Source organism: Cervus canadensis, chromosome 3, assembly GCF_019320065.1.
Source record: "Cervus canadensis isolate Bull #8, Minnesota chromosome 3, ASM1932006v1, whole genome shotgun sequence".
In the NCBI taxonomy this organism is placed as follows: Eukaryota; Metazoa; Chordata; class Mammalia; order Artiodactyla; family Cervidae; genus Cervus; species Cervus canadensis.
In genome coordinates this window covers 7,354,478-7,377,276 of record NC_057388.1, presented here as the reverse complement: position 1 = coordinate 7,377,276, position 22,799 = coordinate 7,354,478, and the positions used below count along the sequence as shown (strand labels likewise).

Below are 22,799 nucleotides of genomic sequence, written 5' to 3'. Positions count from 1 at the left end.
CTTTTCTGCCTTGGTTTATTCTGAGTTACAGGTGGGGGGAGTATATCTTCAAGTAGTTTTCTGAGAAAGGATGCAAGGTATGCAAAATTTTCAACTCCTTGAACATCCGAAAATAATTATTCTGCTTTCACACTTCATTGATAGCTTGCATATTATACTAGATGGGACAATTTTACATCAGAATGGTGAAGCCATTGTCCCACTTCCATCTCCCTTCTAGGGGTTGCTGCTGAAGTCTAAATGGTGAAGGTGGTGGTGGCGGTTTAGTTGCTAGGTCATGTCCAACTCTTTGTGGCCCCGTAAACTATAGCCCTCCAGGCTCCTCTGTCCTGGGATTTTCCGGCAAGAACGCTGGAGTGGGTTGCCACTGCTTTCTCTGGGGATCTTCTTGGCCCAGGGAGTGAACCTGAACTACTGCATTGCAGGTGTTCTCCTGCATTACAAGTGGATTTTTCATCAACTGAGCCACCAGGAAAACCACCCTAAATGGTGAAGACACCGCTGTAATTCTTGATTCTCAGCAGTAAATCTGTTTCCTTTCGGTAGGATCTGTCTTTCAAATCATGCTCAGAAATTCTGCAATAACAAATATTACTGTTCTTCTATTTTCATTAAATATTCTGGGCATTGAAAATATCTGTTTAATCTTGAAGTTCACATCCTTCACATCTAAAAGAAGCATAATTCAATTTTTATTATTTTAATAAATCCATCCTATTTTCTCCAATTATTCAGATGGCCCATCCCCTGAACTGGATTCTAAATTTTTTAAATACTTTGTCTCGTGTTTCAGATTTCTATTTTATGCTCTACTTTGTGCATAAGTATAAGTTGGTACAATTCTCCAACTTTTTCTTCCATCCATTCTTGCAACTGTTGTTTTTTATTTTATTAGTAATTGCTTCATTTTATTTTAGAAAGTACAAAGAAGAAAAGTGGAAGAAAGTAGACTTTGTTTAATAGTGAAAATAGAAACCTGAAGGGGAAGATAAAATACAAAAGCAAATTGCAAAGTTTACCTACAGTAATGATGTAAATTGCATCCTAAGTAATCCTCTCATTTAAAAATTGTTGTTGTTTTTAATTTCTGTCATCATATTGTTAATTTCCAAAGCTACCTCCTGTTCACTGATTTATCCTTTTTAAAAAAACGGGAGATGGTGAAGGGCAGGGAGGCCTAGTGTGCTGCAGTCCATGGGGATGCAAAGAGTCAGACACGACTTAGCGACTGAACAACAACAAAAGTAACGCAGCATTGTGCTTTATAGGTGCACTATTCTCTTTTGCCTCTTAGATACCATTATTGATAATTTTTTTGGTGCTTCTTTCTCTGTCTAATCAATACAAACCAACCTTGCTTCCTCTGAGTTACTTATCTGTCAAGTGGGGCCTTCACTGTAGAGTTACCTAGATCCTGTGGGTCTGTTCTCTTGGACTGACCAGATGCCCCACAAAAGATGCTTTCTGTCTTCAGGCCTGGGTCTGATACCTGCTTTATGAAGCACCCACATCCCCTCCTACCTGCCAGCCCCTGCTGTTCCCTCGGACGCCCCACCATGACCGGGCAGAGTGACCGCTGTTGATGCAGGCAGGCTGGGGGCTGAGGGAGCACCAGGCCTCACCAGCAGCAGCTCTCCAGGCTGGGGCAAATGCGCACAGGGCCACAAGGAGAGCAGGTGATGCTGGCCGTCGTGGGAGGCACCAGGCCACCCAGCCCCGGCCTGAGCAAACGCCCACCATTTCCTGCTTGAGAGAAAGTCGCTCAGTCGTGTCTGACTCTTTGCTACCCCATGGACTATATACAGTCCACTGAATTCTCCAGGCCAGAATACTGGAGTAGGGAGCCTTTCCTGTGGATCTTCCCAACCCACAGGTCTCCCGCATTGCAGGCAGATTCTTTACCAGCAGAGCCACAAGGGAAGCCCATTTCCTACTTAAAATGCTTTTAAAATTTTGATTCTGGGAAAAGAAAAGAGACTGTATAAGTATATACATGTGTGTGCATGTCTGGCTCAGATGCTCCAGTCATGGTCATTTCTTTGTGACCCCATGGACTGTAGTCTGCCAGGCTTCCCTGTCCATGGGATTCTCCAGGCAAAAATACTAGAGCAGGTTGCCATTTCCTACACCAGGGAATCTTCCCAACTCAGGGATCGAATCCACATCTCCTGCATTGGTAGGCGGACTCTTTACCGCTGAGCCACCAGGGAAGCCCATGTATATACATATATATACATACACATATATACATATATGTATTTTTTTTTATTTCACAGATGACTATTCTATGGAGCCCAGTTTGAAGACCTCTTCAATGCCAACTGAAATTTCTTGCACCCTTAAGTATTCCAAGAACTGGGACAATCAAGAACATTTTGGCAAATCCTCAAAGAAGCCAAGACCTCAATAGCTATGGGGAAAGGGATACTCACATATCAATACCTATTGCTGCTTCTCATATTTGGAAGGATATACATGTTACATATTTGAATGATGTATATATACATATACTAAGTATATGATGACTGATCATGGGGTGAAAGAAAAGCTTGCAAAACGGGTAAGAGTTATTGAAATACAATTTCAAGGAGTGCAGCCTAGTAACTGAAAATCAGTAACCTAGAAGCTCAATCTCCCCATGACTATCAAGAAATTAAGGAAAAATAAAATGTAATGGAAAAAGCAGAACTTACTACAAAGGCTACAGAAATCACCAGTGATGCTGGCCTGAGGACACTGAACCCAAAAATGCTCTGTGGGAAGAGCTCTCTTCCTTTGCTTCACAAGTAAAGTTGTCCACCAATACTTACCCATAACTAATGAGCCACAAAATTAAAAGACGCTTGCTCCTTGGAAGGAAAGCTATAACAAACCTAGAAAGCGTATTCAAAAGCAGAGAGATCACTTTGCCAACAAAGGCCCATGTAGTCAAAGCTATAGTTTTTGCAGTAGTCTTATACAGATGTGAGAGCTGGACCATAAAGAAGGCTGAGCCAAAGAACTGGTGCTTTTGAACTGTGGTGCTGGAGAAGACTCTTGAGAGTCCCTTGGATTGCAAGGAGCTCAAACCAGTCAATCCTAAAGGAAATCAGTCCTGAATATTCATTGGAAAGACTGATGCTGAAGCAGAAGCTCCAGTACTTTGGCAACCTGATTCGAAGAGCTGACTAGTGGAAAAGACCCTGATGCTGGGAAAGATTGAGGGCAAGAAAAGGGGGCAATAGAGGATGAGATGGTTGGATGGCATCATCGACTCAGTGGACATGAGTTTGAGCAAACTCCAGGAGATAGTAAAGGACAAGGAAGCCTGGCACGCTTTGGTCCATGGGGTAAAGAAGAGTCAGACATGACTAAGTGACTAAACAACAACAAAGTGTTGGTGAGAAGACCAAACAAGGATAATGGAAATCCAGTGATGCCTTTGTTCTTTGCAAAGGCTGAGTCAGCTCTTTAATCTCAATCCTGTCACTGAATTTAAAGTCAGGAGGTCAAAGTTAGCTTCGAGGTCAAAATCAGCCTCTGATTTCCACTGATTTTAGTAGGTCCTGGGCTTTCACTAGCTGGGTTCTCTGCAGATTACCTGGGCTGAAGTGGAAAATAGGGGTAAGGAGGTACCATACTGTTGATTTTTAACCCAATCAACCCTAACAAAAGAACATTAAATATAGTGATGAGACGACTTGAGATGTTTTGATGTTAAAAAAAATTGCGGTCATTAAACATTAGTATTGTAATTAATAATACTATTAATTAGTATGAAACAAGATTAATTTAAAAAAATCTCTTAGCCTGTTAAAATTTCTTGCCCAATCCAACCACTAAAAATCTATCTATGTCAATGGATACAGATGTTTAAGAAAAGTGAATAATCAAAAAACTTAATCTAAATAAAAATTTAATAAAACAAAAAATCATAACAATGAAAAAGGACACATATGAAAAAAGTAAACAAATACTCCAAGTAGCATAATGATTCTAGCATGTATTTTAAAAAGAATGTCTTGCCAGAGTCCCTACAATTTCCTACATTTTAAAATTGTACAACAAAAGTGATCACCTTAAAAAGCCCCATCATTAATGTTACAAATATTCTAAATCGCCTTCAATTTATTAAGAAAAGAACAATGCAATAGAAAATTGAACAATATATAAGAACAGGCAAATTGTAATGGCAGAATTACAAGTGGTCAAGAAACATGAAAAGATGCCCAATGTCACTAGCAGTCAAGAAAATGCCAATGTAAAAACATTTCATTTTTACTCATCAGAATGGCAAAAGTTTTAACGACTGCTTAGTCAGTCCTAGGGAATGTAGAGAACAAATCCTTTCATCATTTACTACCATGCGGGCAAATGTTTCAATTAAATTCATTACAACTGACATCACATCTCTAATTAATAAAGAAAACCCATTAACTAGATATCAAAAAAATAAACTATATACAATATTATTTTTATAAAGCAAAAAGAAATGAACACATGTAACACTATATGTGAAATCTACCTCTACTAGCAAAGGGAAAATACAACAGAAAAACCATGCCACACTGCAAGAAAGGTGCAGATAATGAATGGGATGAAAAGGAGACAAATAATGATACTTCAAATGCATTTATATCACTCAATGGGTCCTCAGGATCCTGAAATGTAGCCATTTCAAAACTAAAATGTAAGCACATCATTAAGCCTACTGATAAACTTTAGTATCTTCTAACTCCCTAACATAGGCCAAGAAAGAATCTCCTCTTTTAAGTTTGAAATACAGGGAAAATTTTCCAAAATGGTTGCTAGATCAAAACTTAAAAAAGCTTAATCCTTTTTACACATAGTAATCCAATTTCTGGTAAAAGAAATAAAAGAAAACTGAAGGAAAAATCATTTTTATCTGTTTATACAAACAAATGAAAAAACTCATGTTACCGTGAACTCATCGTAACACTGTTTTGGATCATAATAATACATTATCTTGAAACCAACTGGTACTTCAGTATGGAGCTCAAAGCTAGAGCAACTGGAGATTCCTCTCTACTGAAAACACAGTTTTGGCAGGATCCCACTAGATCCCTCTCATTACTGGCAAACGTTTCTCCATGAAGGAAAAACAGGATGCAGTTTAAATAATAATACTCCAGTGAAAATATTTAATGGCAAAGCATGGCTTTCAATGTCAAAGCAATGACTATGGTTCACTTCAGAGTCACTTTTTTTTACACACTTAAAAAAAAATTATAGGAGAGGGATTAGATTTTGGTTCAAAAAATGCACATGAAGAATGCTAAGCCTTGACTTAAAAGATCTTTTCCTACCTTCACATTATCTGGATGCAGCCCCCCTGGGTGCTTGTCCATGTACTGACATAGATCAGTATGCTAGAAGAAAGAAAGGAAGACGTATTAACATCCCTCTGGCTATAACACAATGAATCAATATTTTTCTATTTCAAAGTCACCACTACTTTCTGAACTAAGCAAATATAAGACAAGTGGGTGGATTTTTTAGTGTATGCAGTTGCACGCTCCTCCACCCTCCATTTCAACCACAGTTGAATCATTACTCCAGATTCTATCTTATGTTAAACATATCTGTGCATTAGAAAGAATTTATGTCTACAATTTGTTAATTTGTTAACTGCCTAATTCTCACATTGAATATGTATCTCTTAAGTGGAATAAGAAGAAACCTTACCTAAAATATATATCTTAACTTCAACTAAAAGCACATCCACATACAGTTAACCAATCCAAATACAATTTCAATTATCTTGCATTTTTCAAGTGGAAATGAAGGTGATGGTTATTTATTCTGTGTGACATGTAAATATTACAAACAGATCATTCTAAGGAAATTAATCATTGGATGTATTTACATTTTTCATAACTATATTCATTAAAAGATGATTTTCAGATTCTCAGCACTTGTGAATATATTTGAAAAAATATTTATTTTATAAAACTTTATAATGATTTACTTTCTTTTTTTTTTCTCTTTCTGTTTAATGATTTACTTTCTAAATCAATGCAAATACTTCCAAAGTTATAAATTAAGACAAACACATCCAGATTTATTTTAAAAAAGAAATATCCCAAGATAGCAACTTATACTGTAATTCTTCCAAATATCCCAAGTTGAATTTGCACATAATTGTATATTTTCTTTTTAATGCTTTTTCTGTTTATATTATGAGCTACATAAAATTTCTAAAGAAACATGTAGAGTTGCTATACAAATTTTCCTAATCTTATTTATTGGTGGTAACAATTTTATGATTTAATCACTCTGTAAAAACCAGTGACCATGATTACTTATGCCCCACTATCAGGCTTCAATTGTTAAGGAATTATAAGCTTTTGACACATTCAAGAACCTGTACATGGTTGTAGCCATGACGATAACAATTTAGATTCCTTTACTGAGTTTTTATTGCATGCCAGCTGGTAACGGCTGAGAATACAGAGCAGAATTTAGCATTCATTCATTGTTCATCATGTACTTCTCAACTCATCATCTTGCAGGCACTAGTCATTTTATTGCTGTTGTTCAGTCGTTAAACCGTATCCCACTCTTTACTACCCCATGGACTACAGCATGCCAGGCTTCCCTGTCCTCCACTATCTTCCGGAGTTTCCTCAGACTATGTCCCTTGAGTCAGTGATGCCATCTAACCACGTCATCCTCTGCCGCCCTCTTCTCCTTCTGCCTTCAGTCTTTCCCAGAATCACGGTCTTCTCCAATGAGTCGGCTCTTCGCATCAGGTGGCCAAAGAAAGCACTGGAGTTTAGTGACACTAGCCAGCCAGGACACAGAATTCCAGGAAACAGATGTAGGTGGGGAAAAACCAGGATACGTGTGATTACAGGACAGTACGTTGTACACTAAGAATACTAGTGGGTAGTGTTTGAGGACACAGAGCGGGGAGCTTAATGTCCGCTAAAGACAGGCCACAGCAAGCGACACTTTCAAACAAGATCTGAACAGAGAATGAATAGGGGAGCCAGGGGGAGAACAAAAGGACCAAACCTGGGACAGAAGAAAGGCGCTTGGATGTATTCTAAGACCACATTGCCTTTCTCTTTTCCACACACTGAGGACAGAAACTGTGTACTTTTTAAAACTTTTTATTTTGTATTGGGGCATAGTCAATTAACAATGCTGCAACAGAACATATAAAATGGCACATGAAAAAGCACTTTTTAATATGTAACATGATACACAACTGTAATGTGCTCGTTGCCTCACACATAATAAACTGTTAAATAGAAAGCACATCCAATCATAACAATAATTACATAAACATGCTAAAATTTCTTTTAAAAATGTAAATTTTCAAAAAAAAAATGTAAATTTTCAGTTTACAAAACAAAATCAAACACACTCTTTCCAAGATAAAGCTAAATATAAGAAACAACAAAAAAATAGCAGAAAACCTGAAAGTAAAGGAATACATCATATTATATATTATATATTGATGTTATTTATATTTTATGATATTTATACTGACAAATACCAATAAAAAGCAAAAAGCAACTTATCAATGTAAATGTTAAACATAATAGAATTCAAAGAAAATGGATTAAATATTCATTCACCTAGCAACATGGCATTATCACTATAAAGCAAACATTGATTAAAATAAAAGAAGCAGCTCAAATTTTCACAAAATCTTGAAGGTTACTTCTTTAAAAAAAAAAATCAACCAATGAAATTGACAAAAAATTTTAAAAATAAAAGGAGGTTATATAAAGGATATGAGTAACACAGCCAGAAAGCATGTTTAATTTTATGCCCAATAAACTTATGCTACATATGCTTAAAGAAGTGAAATGATGTTAGGGACAAAGCTTCCATTGTACTTTCTACTGGACATATATGCTTTAAATGCAAATTGTGCATAAGTAAGTGACAGAGTCTTTGCTTTCAGAGAATTCACGTTCTGTGGATTTTTATATACCTGTGAAATTACTGTAACTTTTTCCAAAGAATAAAGTATTCAAGCATTTTGTTTGAAACCAACCAACCAAACAAAATCCCCACTTAGCTATGAGGATGGAAATATATCAGGAATGGGGGGAAAAGTTCCTGATTCTCCTATATACCTTACATCCTTCTGTGTACATATGCATGCCCAGCATGAATAACAAGGGGGCTTCTCCAGAAAGGAGATCTTGGGAAATTTCAAAAAGATTTTTCCCAAACCTTTAAAAATGTTAAATTTGCATTCCCTCAGCTATATGGCATGAACATGTATGTATGCACACACATGGCTGTCACTAGCCATGTAGTCTTAGGTGGGTTCTATAACCTCTGGGTATCGGTGTCTTCATCTGTGTTATGGGGATAATCCTAGCACACCTACCGCATATGGATATTGTGAAAATTAGAATGTAAATATCCATTATGGTTTTACTACACTGCCCAGCACAGGGTAGATGCTACAGGTGATGACGAGGATAATGATGGTGATTTTCTGTAGTGTGTTTAGAGTATGAAGGGATATTTTGGAGGATTACAATGCCAAATACCGTTTGAGAACTGGAACTCTTAGGCGAAACATTTGATTCTTATTATATGTGTTCTTCCTGTCTGTATGTCCAGACATTCTCATTCATACTCCACAGCTCTCAGTACACAACCTCTGAGACTACTTCTAGCAAATACATCATTAATCTCAGATTGTTTGGGGTGATCAGGGGCAAGAATCTGGAGAACCTCAAATGGGGGAAAAGACAAAAGGCGGTATAAGGTCTTATTTTGAATCCTGGCAAACTTCCGTTTTACCTCAATTAAAAACTTTCTTTTCCCCCCTCTCTTTTTTTAATATACAATACTATGCCTGGAACTACATTAGATGTGCCTAAATTACAAATTTCATTACATCTCTTCACTTTAACTTCTCCCCTTAGTTCAACTCACTGGATTATGTGACCCTTGTGACTTTTCCTGGTCCAGAAATAACAGAAGTAAATTTAACAATCACGCTGGGAGGTAATTCTCTGCTATTACACTTTTTAAAGCCATCCTACACATACAAGCTCTGAACAGAAGGCCCCTACGGCCCATGACCAACAGATCACCATCCACTGACGAGACACGCATAGTCTCAGATCCATCTGACTTGACCTCTGGCCATTTCCTGTTCTAAAAATAAAAGCAGTATCTTTAGACTAGGTGCCTGGTAACTATAGACCAAGCCCAGTCACTCTTCCCCCTCCAATCTCTATCTTGGCTCGTGGCTAGCATCTCTCCTGGCCTGCACTGCGTTATGCTTCACTTCATCTTCCTGCATCTCCCTCTTATTCACTCTACAACTCCTGCTGTTCTTCTGGGCAATGCTTTTAGAAGTACTTGTGTCTGACAGGTTTATACCTGAATGCCTAAGAGTACTTCATCAGTCTTCCCTCTATAGAGTGCGTGGCTTTAAACAAAGCTATCAAGTGTGGCTAGATTTGTACACCAAGCAGAAGAGTGAGAGCAGAAAGACGCTGGAAGGTTCAATCCCCACACGTGCATACATTTCTTTCAAAATCAGGTTCCTCTTTCCTCATTGCTGATTACCCATCAAGTAGCATTTATTTAAGGTTCCCATGTGGTGCTAATGGTAAAGATCCCGCCTGCCAATGCAGGAGACAAAAGATATGCAGGTTTGATCCCTGGGTTGAGAAGATCCCCTGGAAGAGGAAATGGCAACACACTCCAGGATTCTTGCCTGAAGAACTCCATGGACAGAGGAGCCTGGTGGGCTGCAGTCCATGGGGTCACAAAAGAATCAGACATGACAGAAGTGACTTGGCACGCATGTACGCAGCATTTAGTATAAAGTTCACAAAGGTGCAGGAGTATTTCAAGGCAAAGGAATTTGAAGAACATATCTGAAACCATAATCCCCTGAACATAAAAGTTTTCTGTAAAAGAACCACATTTACAGTTTGGGTTTTTCCATGTTGACTTCATTACACTGTGGCAGGATCAGTTTAGAAAGCAGAAGACAGATATTTCTTTGTAAAAAAAAAAAAAAGCAGCATGGAGAAAGACCATAAAATATTGAAGAAAAGACGTTTTCCTCATAAGCACTTTCACACAGCAGAGTCTCACTTAATTTCAATCATATGTAGACAGAACTACATGACCAACAGAACACAACCATGAAACTTAAAGAGAAAGTCATGAAAGGAGGCTACAAAGATAAACTATAAATATGATGACAATTTTAAACAGGCCTGAGTGGAGAACATCCCTTTGAAAGATTACCAGGAAAAAAAAATCCAGCCAAAGAAAAAGATGAGAAACAAGCTGGACGACGACATTCACCTTTTCATGTTTTCCACTCTCCATTCCTTGTTGGTGTTGTTCCCTTGCTCAACCATGTCTGACTCTTTGTGACCACACGGACTGCAGCACGCCAGGCTTCCCTGTCCATCACCAACTCCTGGAGCTTGCTCAAACTCAAGTCCATTGAGTGGGTGATGCCATCCAACCATCTCATCCTCTGTTGTCCCCTTCTCCTCCTGCCTTCAATCTTTCCCAGCATTAGGATCTTTTCTAGTGAGTCAGCTCTTTGTATCAGGTGGCCAAACTACTGGAGCTTCAGCTTCAGCATCAGTCCTTCAAATGAACATTCAGGACTGATCTCCTTTAGGATGGACTGGTTGGACCTCTTTGCAGTCCAAAGGACTCTCAAGAGTCTTCTCCAACACCACAGTTCAAAGGCATCAATTCTTTGGCACTCAGCTTTCTTTATAGTCCAACTCTCATATCCATACATGACCACTGGAAAAACCACAGCTTTGACTAGACTGACCTTTGTTGGCAAAGTGATTGTCTCTGCTTTTTAATATGCTGTCTAGGTTGGTCATAGCTTTTCTTCCAAGGAGTAACTGTCTTTTAATTTCATGGCTGCAATCACCATCTGCAGTGATTTTGGAGCCCAGAAAAATAAAGTCAGCCACCGTGTCCACTATTTCCCCATCTATTTGCCATGAAGTGATTGGACCAGATGTCATGATCTTCGTTTTTTGAATGTTGAGTTTTAAGCCAGCCTTTTCATTCTCTTCTTTCACCTTCGTCAAGAGGCTCTTTACTTTCTCTTCACTTTCTGCCGTAAGGGTGGTGTCATCTGCATATCTGAAGTTATTGAGATTTCTCCTGGCAATCTTGATTCCAGCTTGTGCTTCATCCGGCCCAGCAATTCACATGATGGACTCAGTATATAAGTTAAATAAGAAGGGTGACAATATACAGCTTTGATGGAATATTTTCCCAATTTTGAACCAGTCTGTTGTTCCATGTCCTGTTCTAACTGCTGCTTCTTGACCTGAATACAGATTTCACAGGAGGCAGGTAAGGTGGTCTGGTATTCCCGCCTCTTTAATAAATTTTCCACAGTTTGTTGTGATCCACACAAAGACTTTAGCGAAGTCAATGAAGCAGAAGTAGATGTTTTTCCTGGAATTCTCCATTCCTTATGCCTTTTAAAACTGACTTTGGGTGAGGGAAAAGAAGTAATATGCTTTCACTGAAAACCACTGGTAAAAAGGCTCTCAGAACACCCGAGAGTCAGACAAGCTATTGGACATGAAAGCTGACCAGGGTGGAAACAAGTATAAGTCAATTATTAAGTAGGCGTCATCATTTCGTATGTGTCTGAAAGTAAAAATGCTAGTTTACTCAGTCGTGTCCAACTCTGTGACCCCAGGGACAGCAGCCCGCCAGGCTCCTCCGTCCATGGGATTCTCCAGGCAAGAATACTGGAGTGGGTTGCCATTTCCTTCTCCAGGGGATCTTCTCGACCCAGGGAATAAACCCACGTCTCCTGCATTGCAGGCAGATTCTTTACCATCTATCTGAGCTACCAGGGAAGCTGTTAGTATGGGATTATGTTCTTTGTAATCAATGTATTATCTATGAAATGAGGTTTTCCAACTATTGTTCCTTGAAAAGATCAAAATTCTTATTCAGGAGATGCCAAGTTCCTCAGAGAAATTATGCTTTTATATCAGCAATGAATTTCAGACTGACCTTTTCTCATTAAGCAGGAATCTAAACAGAGCACCTTCCCCAACACATACATTTTTCCCCCACCCTCTTATGTTAAGCACGGTGTCTACAACATTTGTCAGCTAATTTTTGATGTTTTTCAGAAGCACTGCCAAAATGTGATATTGAAAGTAGCACAGCCCTATTTTTAGCATCTAGGCTAAAAATAAGGAAGTCTTTCCACAGGGATAACCAGCAGAAATCCTCATTTTGAAGTTCTGTTACACATACCCTCCATAGTCTTGACTTCTTTTCATGTTAGTTTTCCATCTTGACCGTAAGACAGAAGTCAGTATATTCAGGATTTGTGTAATTTTTATAGCATTAAAAAAAAAAAAAAAAAACTGCTTCACAATAGTAGGAATACTGGAAAGATTTCAGAGATAATAAAACTAATTCTGAATTTGTTTCTTCTTGAGGAATAGGCTTATTTTGCATTTAAATACAACAGTTCATTCATGTTAATGTATGGCAGATTCATACTGATGTATGGCCAAAACCAACACAATATTGTGAAGCAATTCTCCAATTAAAAATAAATTAATTTAAAAAATAAACATCACACCTCAGCTATACTTTTATTTGGAAATCAATGAATACTCGTTTAAAAAGAAAACAAAACATTAAGTGAAAACCTGAATTAAAAAAAAAAAGAAAAAGATGGGGGGCAACTTTGCTGGTGGTCCCGCGTCTAAGATTCTGTGCTTTCCAATGCAGGGGACCTGGGTTTGATCCTTGGTCAGGGAACTAGATCCCACATGCCACAAGTGAGATCCTGTGTGCCAAAACTAAGACTCAGCACAACCAAATAAATAAACTTAAAAAAAAAAGAACACATGCGATATGTTAAGAACTAGTTGATAACATGTACCACTTGGAAACATAGAGCCAAAGCACAGTAATATAGAGCCCACAAAAAGATCGAGCCCTCCTTTTCCAGACTGACTCTTATTGTTTAAGGAGCTCCTTGCTCCTCATCCCAGTTTGATTACACCCTAATCTCTTCCTTATAATGGATAAGTGATCCACTATTAAAAAAAAAAACAAAAAAAACAGCTTTGAATATTACTCTGATTGGTGACAGAGCATATTAAGAAATTTGCAAGTATCTAAAGCACAAGAGCATTCCAGAGCAATTCCTTCCACTCTTCAGTGGTACCACAAAGCATCCCAAAATGAATGGCAACAGTGCTAATTGTTCACGTACCCAAGGCAGCAGCTGTGACAGAGGCTGACTTGTGATACTTACTCTTCTCTTGGCCAGTGTCACCTTTATTACCGTCTGGGATATACCACATGCATTTTAACTAAAACCACACCTCTCAGACAGTAACACATTTGGGAGATCTCACCATCGTTTTAGTTTTTAATTTATCAATATTTCACCTGTAGCTCATTAAAGTCAAGTGATTCTCTGGCGAATGGCTGCTGCTAGAGGCAATTGAAGAAAACTTCTAGAAGTTGAGCCCTCCTTTCTTCTACAGCAATCAATGCCATTTTCCTCTGGCTATAATCTCTGTTTTAATCAGCCTACATTGCTGTGAGAATTAATACATCAAATTACTGAGCAGTTAGTTTCTAACTGCTCTTATATGAAGTCCACAGGTTTAAATTGACTTTGAAATTGCATTTCCCCCCATTCAGCTTTGTAGTGTTCATCTATTTATTCCCAAATTATAATAAATAAGATTTTAATGTGGGTTCAAACATGTGAGCACTATTCATTAGTGAGAAAAAATGAAAAGAAATATTAATCAACTTTTCCTTTAGACAAAATCATAGCCATTCAAGGTGCCTTATAGAGAAGGTCTGTATCCACTCTATACCAAAGGGCCCCATTTTTAAAACAGTGGTCAAAAAATAAAAGTTTTTAAGTATTCCATTATACGTTATTTAGGTATTCTGCAAATGAACTGAAATCCCTTATCTTTAATGACAAAAACAAGACATTCATGAACAACTACAAGAGTACTATCTCTTCCCTCTGAAGTACTAATAGAAATTCTAATTACTGTGTCTCAAGTTGCATCACAGGACATGATATGACAATAAGAGAAAAATACAGTCTTCTGATCTATCCCATCATGATACCTAAAAATATGTTCTTAAAATGGAATACTCTCAAATATTTCACTGTTACTGCAGACTTACTTTACTATTCCAAAGCCTGTTTCTGGGTTATTTTATTTTCAGCTGTTTTTATGCCACTTAGAAAATGTTTGAAATTCTACCAGTAAACCCCACACCTATTTCCTAAAGAGGGCAAGGGTAGCTAATACACACAGTAGTTAATACTATATAAAAGCCCTCCATAGTCATTACCTTGTGATAACCTAAATGGGCGGGATGGGGAGGCAGGCAGGTGGAAGGTTCAGGATGGGGGACACATATATGCCTATGGCAAATTCATGGGATGTATGGCAAAAACCATCACAGCATTCAAAGTAATTATCCTCCAATTAAACAAAGAAATTTTTAAAAATACAAAAAAAATACTATATAAAAATTGCCTATAATAATCACACTGCCTCAGCTAAGCCCTAATTACATTAGTTGCTTCTTTTTTTAATCATATAATGTATTGTTCTCCTTTTTGGACATACCTATATGTGACTTAGAGATCCCCTTATTCTGCCTAATTGGTTTCAGCTGTCATTTCTGAATTCAAAATACATGGGCAGCCTGGGGCTGGTGACTGGAGCAGGAAGCATTTCTAACCATGTAAAACCAGCAACCTGAAAGATCTTGTCCATTAAAACAAAAAACATACTATTTGGCTTCTGGCAATGACATTATGGGTAGAAAGGCTGTATATCTTTACAGGCAGTAAGATTGTTGGGAGTCATTTTTCTCCGATAAAAAGAATGCAGACATTTATTTTCCAATAGTTCAAATGTCTGAAGTAGTTTCAATATTATAGGGGCTAATTCATAAAACAAGCATATATCTATGTTCGTATCACTGCATAACACCTCTAGGAGGTACAAATGATAATTCTTTCTTAAATAAATTCAAAGTATAGATTTGGGACATTTCAAAAAATTGGACAAAATCTTCTAGAAGAAGAACATTGGGGTTCTACAGAACTAAATGCTATTGCTACATTACAAGACTGTATAAAATCTGCTTTCTTCAAAGAGTGAAGGAAAAGACTACTCTGGTTTATATGCCCTCTGGCACACCATTCACAAGCCTAAACCATTTAATAAATTTTAACAGAGTCAAGCAGCCACTTTAAAAAGATTTTCATGCTATTTTGAAGCCAAGTTTAAAGGGGGAAAAAGCCAACGGGTATGAAGAATGGAATGCTCTGATCATCCAAAACCCTCAAATATTTGAAGAGGAAAAAAAGGTTACCAAAGTGGGCCATGTAAAATTTTCTGGAGTCAAACTATAAGACAGAAAAAAAGAAAAAGGAACTGGAACAGTTCTCAGGAATAATATTAACTCTGAAAACACCCTCTGGAGCTGCCCTTCTGGAAATGAGAGATTCCGAAATTATAGGGTAAAAGCAACACGAGAGAAAAGATTCGAGACAGAGAGCTGGAGTGGAAGAGAAAAGAAAGAGAGGGGGAAGGGACGGAGGAATCAACGGTGGCTGTCTGGGAATAACGTTTTCTGGCTACAAAATAGAAAGCTGTTGTTCAGTGGCTCATGTCCTACTCTTTTGCGACACCATGGTCTGCAGCCCACCAGGCTCCTCTGTCCACGTGATTTCCCAGGCAAGAATACTGGAGTGGGTTGCCATTTCCTCCTCTAGGGAATCTTCCTGACTCAGCGGGCGAACTCGAGTCTCCTGCATTGGCAGACGGATTCTTTACCGCTGAGCCACAAGTGAAGCCCAGTGTGTAAGAGTAACACCCGCATGAGGACGGATCATACCAGATGCGTGTTTCAGGCAATTCTATGAATTACACCGCAATGAACTTTCAGTACATGTCACTTTTTAAATTTTTATTGGATATGGTTGATTTATAACAATGTATGTTATTTTTAATATTAAAAATAGCAGTTCTGGAACACATGAGGAAAATAGTAAACAATTACAACTGTTTAACTCTGTCATCCTGTCTTTTGCTTTTGGCATACCAACTGACATTCAAAATATACTTTCAAACTCAAAATGGGTAAAATATTGTAAAATGTATAAAAATGGATAAACAACAAAAAAAAAACAAAAAAAAAAGGATAAACAGTATTCACTCTTTAAGAGCTTACTGATGACTACAAGGGAAACAAGAATGATAAATCAATAATACTCTCTCCCTTATCTTAAATGAAATATTTATAGCAGTGTTCAAATCATTCGAACAACTAGTGGCAATGTTAGGCATTCTTCCTCCCAAGGAAATACAGAAGCAACTTTATTAAGATTGTACAATGCAAAAATACCATAAAGTTCCTAAAGATGGTTATGGATATCTGATTATTTATGGAGCAAGAGTTGTGAGCTACAGACTCCAAAATGGGACAAATCAAAATCTCTTGAACTGACAAACAGTTTGAAAAATAAATTTGTACTACAAATGTAAAATTCATTTATAGTTTCAATTAAATCTGTGGCTGGTGGCAATACAAAGAATATGGAATGATAAAGCTTTCAGGCAAAGCACAGACAAAGTGACATATATGAGATGTATGTTTGTCATATATGATGAAAGAGATGTCATACTGCTACTCCTGCAGCATACCTGAAGCATAAGTACATTATAAATACACTCAGGTAAAATCTATTGTTTTCCATTAATTTAAATTATTATAATATAGTACACAAAGTGGCAAAAGTAATTTAGGTTTCCTCAAACTCTATGAGTAAAAGAATCACAGCAACATTATTTCTTTTTAATGCAAGCTTTTACTTACAGGTTTTGATGCTCTGAAGCATGAAAAATTGAAGAGTAGTCAAGTAGACTATTAAGGGTCCACAAAAAATTGTAAAAGTTTTGCTTGAAGTAGCTCTTTTAATACCAAAGAATAAAAAGATCTCAGATCACAGAGGGGGTAAAAAAAAAAAAAAATGAATTCTTGTATTCTGCCTTTTACCAAAAGTTAAAATGAAGCAAATATTCCCAAGTATCTTTTTCTAAGGTTCCACCACCAAAATAAAGTTGCTGACTTACCTGATATTAAAAAAAAAAAAAAATTACCAAAGATCAAATCATCACTGCTTTTTTTTCCTTTCTCCACTTGCTTTTTGCTCAATCCATGTACAAAGGAAATATACTTAGTTCCTTGCCATGCATGAGTATGAACTTAAAGATACTCTGGAAAAAGAACTGCTTTTTCTTTCCTCCATCATTAGACACTTGCAAACTTGCCAAGATAATAACTTTCCCAAGAGCTTGACATATTTGGCAGATATAGTTGATATTTTGAATATGAATTCTGAAACTTCAAGAAGCAAAGGCCAACATTATTGCTCCTCATGATACGTTTTAAACTTTAATGCCAAAATCTAGTTATATATTCAGCGAATCAGAGCTAAAAATATCTTTTCTTGACTTAGTGCAATTTGCCATAAAAAGATTACCGAAAAAAAATTTCAAGAGAAAGAATAAAATCTCACTAAGTCTGTCTGGGATGAATTCAGGTAGTGCTTTCCTGATGCTGTGGTTGAAAATACCACTTGAAAGTCAGTCTTTCTACGATTAGGATATGTAAAACAGATAGCTAGTGGGAATCTGATGTATGACGGAGGGAGCTCAAACCTGTGCTCTGTGACAACCTAGAGGGATGGGATGGCGTGGGAGGTGGGAGTGAGCTTCAGGAGGGAGGGGACTGGGGACACATGTAGGTCTATGGCTGATTTATGTCAATGTATAGGCCAAAACCAACACAATATTGTAAAGCAATTATCCTCCAATTAAAAGTAAATAAATTTATTTTTTTAAGTCAATCTTAGCAAAATTTAATAGAAGCTATTAGTGCTTAAATTTTAAATCAATTAGAAAAAATTTTTAGAAAATCATAGTGGAGAATCTGAGGCAAAAATTCACATATTTACCTCAAAATAAATTAGTAGGCCTAGCATGTAATTACTATAATCAATATATAAACATGGTTGTAATCATTTCTATCAAGAAAAACAGCAGAACCATTCTTGACATAGAAGGTAACCACATCTGTACTTGACCACTGACACTATGACACCAAAACTTGAGGTAAATATGCTGATTTAGGGCCCTCACTGATGAAACATTGAGTTTTGTCAAAAACCAGAATCAAGTGCTTAATAAAATATTTTTAAAAATCACTATTTAAACTTGTTTTATTAAGAATTTCAAACTTATCCAAAATTTAAAATGGTATCAAAGAAAAGCATGGGAATTTTATATTAACACAAAGGGTGCATGAATTTTAAAATGTGGGCAAACTTTGGTACATAACCACACTTAGTGAGTTGGAACAACAGTAGCATTAACTTCTGTAAGCTTTTTAAAAGATTAAAAAGTGGTATATGTACTATAAGTTATAGTGTACACATACATATATATACACACACACACACACGTATACACATGTAAAATGCATGTGAGTATGAATCATAAAAGAAATCTTAAAAAAACACATTGGTAGCATTAGCTTTCTCTTGGGTGGCTGGATACTAAGCAATGTGGAATATGTCAGTCAGGATAGGCTAAGTTATGCTGTGATAACAAATAACTCTTGCTCACAATTTATTGGTCAAAGCAAGTCACAAGGTCACACCCTGGTTTAATGGAGAAAAGTGGTATAATCTCCCTGCAGGAGTTGGAATCCAAATACTAGAAAATAATAATACAATTATCTACATTAAGCAAATCATATTCATCTTTAACTGCTACTGTAGTAAGAATATAGTAAGAACAGGGCTTCCCTCATAGCTCACTTGGTAAAGAATCTGCCTGCTGTGAGGAAACCTGGGTTCGATCGCTGGGTCGGGAAGATCCCCTGGAGAAGGAAATGGCAACCCACTCCAGTATTCTCGCCTGGAGAATCCCATGGACAGAGGAGCCTGGCAGGCCACAGCCCATAGGGTCACAAGAGTCAGACTCAACTTAGTGACTAAACCAGCACCATAGTAAGAATAATAAATATACATACACATATATTTGCATTGAATTTTAAAAGAAGCTTTTGTCAAGGATTTAACAATTTCAAAAGGACTGTACAATTTTATGAATTCAATTATTTCTCATCCAAAGTCAGCTTTTCCAGAAATTCTTGTTATCCCAGGTTATTTATTCCCCCTCTAAACTCTGAAAATTCTTTAGATTTTTCTGGTATATGTCCTGATATTCGTGGATATGTAAATCCGAGCCCCACCTTTTAACAGAAATTCCCCTAAAAGATAAAAGATTCTTATTAAATTTTAAAATTAATCCTTATCCACTGTATACAGGACAGGGAATCCCGTCCAATGTTATGTGTCAGGCTGGATGGGAGGGGAGTTTGGGGCAGAATGGACACATGTGTACGCACGGCTGAGCCCCTTCCCTGCTCACCTGAAACTATCACAGCGTTGTTAATTTGATATACTCCAACATAAAATAAAAAGTTAAAAATATAAAAGAGAATTCATCTTGATGACACTAGGTCATAGGTTTGGTTCTCCAGGTGGACTTTGGAGCTATAGTACACTTGTTAGGGAAAAAAATAAAACATGTTCATTAGGTGAAAGGGATGTAAAGGAACCAGGGTTGGACAAAGGATGTGAAAGTGTGATGCAGGCCAATAAAGCCTTGGCCGAGTACCAGAGCTTGCCCTGTGTCAGGCAGAAAAGGCCAGGCCTTTCCACAGGACTTCACACAGTCACCAGACATAGGATGCCTGGGGAAAGGCACGACCTCATTCAAGACACGCCCCTCCTCCCTGGTCAGATCCTCAGCTGCTGATGCCGGATGCATTCTGGTGACCATATAGCTATGCTTGCTGTAGCTAGTCAGCGCATTCCCCTTTAGAGAGAATACACAGCCCTTATCTCTGCGTCTGTCACACTCTATAAGGGTGTTTTAATGAAATCCTTCTACATTTATGTTACACACACACACACACACAATCACATCTGATGCACCTATTTTATGGGGAAAAAAGAATATGACAATTTGGCAAAGATTGCGACCCCATGGACTACACAGTCCATGGAATTCTCCAGGCCAGAATACTGGAGTGGGTAGCCTTTCCCTTCTCCAGGGGGTCTTCCCAAGCCAGCAATTGAACCGGGGTCTCCTGCACTGCAGCAGATTCTTTACCAGCTGAGCAATGAGGGAAGCCCAACTGTACTACGAGACATACTAAAAGAGAAACAAGTCCCTGTCCTCAGGAAGAGGAGCCGCCCATGCATCTCACACAGATGTCAGAGCGACAAACAGAACAATCATGTTGCCCTGTTCACCCTTTACAAGATACCACTCAGTTCACTGTATTTTTATGCTGGCGAAATCTGATTTAAAAAAACCAAGCAAAAAAACTAATCCTTTCTTGTCTTCTTGATTTCTAATAAATATTCTGTTATTGATCACCCCTCCCCACACCCCTTCCCCTCAGCATTGCTAATTTTCTATCTTGTTGCTAGAATCAGGTACTGTTCCTCAACACATTTCTTAAAATCCTGGCTAAAATACTCAACAATATCATCTTTCCCTGTTGCTTCTAATCCAAATAGAAAGGGAAGAGAAAGAGGAGAAAAGAGGCCAGTTCAGTCTTCCAAATGTCCCTGAGGATGGCCAAAATGAAAACTAATAACTGAGATCCAAAGCTTTAAAACAAACAGCACATATTCAAGAAAAAACTAAAGACCCAGAAGATGGAAAATTCTTCACTTAGCAAATAGCTGCCATGACAAATTAGTTTTTTAACTTCGGAATTATGAAATCAAAATGAGCCATGAGCATCTGTCGGGGATTTTATAGCTGAACTGCTATCTGCCAGGGAAAAAGGAGTAAATGACTCACTTGAAGCTGGAAATTAACTTAGAGCGCTAAAGTTCATATTCTCAAAAGGAAGATTCTCATAATATATACCTATCAAAAGCATAATGAATCCTCAAAATGAGCATAGAAGGCAGCCCACAAGGCTCCCCCATCCCTGGGATTCTCCAGGCAAGAACACTGCAGTGGGTTGCCATTTCCTTCTCCAATGCATGAGAGTGAAAGGTGAAAGTGAAGTCCCTCAGTCGTGTCCAACTCTTAGCGACCCCACGGACTGCAGCCCACCAGGCTTCTCCGTCCATGGGATTCTCCAGGCAAGAGTACTGGAGTGGGGTGCCATTGCCTTCTCCAACCAGGGAATCTAGTAACAGTTAATTCAAAGGTCTTCATGCCCACTAGCCTCATCACATGTGATAAACTCTGATAATTGATAAGTAGCAAAGATTTATATGCTTCGCAACCAGCAATGTGAAAAAATTCCTAATTACACAGTGTTTACACAGTGACAAGCTCAAACATCTGTTCATATTTAAACTGAAGAATGGATGTAATTTGAAGGTAAAGATGGCAAGCTGGACATACATACCCATTCTGTACTCTTGAATCCCTACTCAGCAAAATTTTAGGAGCTCTGAAACAGATGGTAGCAAGTTCAGCATAGCAAAACGCAAACAAACAACAAATGGATTATTACAATGGCAGCAGGGAAAGCCTAGAAGCGACCGTATTTGTATGACAGAACAACCAAATGGCTCAGAGCTGGCACCAGGAAGGGACAATGAACAGAAGGTCTACATATAGGGGTCAGAAATATGCGAGAAGTCAGAAATCTTTTCAGTAGATTTTAATCGTTATACCTTTATCCCACTCTGCTTACATACGCAACTGCCTCTCCGAAACCCAGAGATGGTGAAACAGTGAACTGGGAAGCCCAGCCAGTTAAGGACAGGCATACCATCTTAAAACAGGAGGATAAAGTGGATTTCTGTCCTCTATCTTGCTTTCAGAAGACTGTCAGCTAGGACTTTATCTTCTAGGCAGGGGTTTGGGAGAATCTTCACCAGAACTCTTAGAGCACTGCGGGGAAGATAGTGATATCAAAGGTTTCTCAACAAAATGGCTGAGACAATTCCTATAGTGAAATTCATGGTGAACCAGCTATCCAACACACTTGGAGCTCCCAATCAAGTTGTTACCGCACCATTTGAAAAGGTTTTGCATCCCTGAAACAAGAAAAGGATATTATAAAATGGAATATTCTGAGAACAAAAAGGTCTCTAAGAAATTAATATTGAAATTTTAAATTCAATAAAATAGGTGAAACATAAAGTTGAGTCCCTTAATGCTGAGCTAAAGGAAAAAATAATTAGAAAATAGAGAAAAGGCAAGAAAATTAGAAGAGCAATCCAGGAGGTCTGATATATACATAATAAAAGAGCTAAGAAAAAAGAAAAAGCAAAGTCAGGAACTCAAAATAATTTAAAATCCTTTCTTGGAACAGAAAGACGTTAAAGAGCTCAACCTCATTAGTCACTAGTCACGAGGGAAATGCAAAACAAAAGGACAATGAGAAACCAGTACAGATCTCCTGCAACAGAAGGATAGACAAGAGCAAGCCCTGCAGAGAGTGCGGATAAACTGGAAACCCCACACTGCGGGTTACATTGTAAAATGGTGCATCCAATTTGGAACACAGTCTTAGGACAGTCCCTCAAAAATTTAAAGACAGTTATCAGATGACTCAGTATTCCCGCTCCTATGTATGTACTCAAAAGAATTGTAAACAGGTACTCAAATGCTTATACACAAATGCTCACAGCACTACCGTTCACAGGAGCCAAAAGATTAAAGCAAACCAAA

At 37.8% G+C, this 22,799-nt stretch overlaps 1 protein-coding gene across 1 annotated transcript in view; it reads right to left on the bottom strand.

The window, feature by feature from the left end:
* Positions 1 to 22,799, bottom strand: part of CDK14 (cyclin dependent kinase 14) — a 660,346-nt gene that overhangs the window by 365,791 nt on the left and 271,756 nt on the right. The window contains exon 7 of the mRNA XM_043462555.1: positions 5,307 to 5,369. Within this exon, the coding sequence (XP_043318490.1) occupies positions 5,307 to 5,369 (63 nt within the window). The remainder of the gene's footprint in view (positions 1 to 5,306; positions 5,370 to 22,799) is intronic.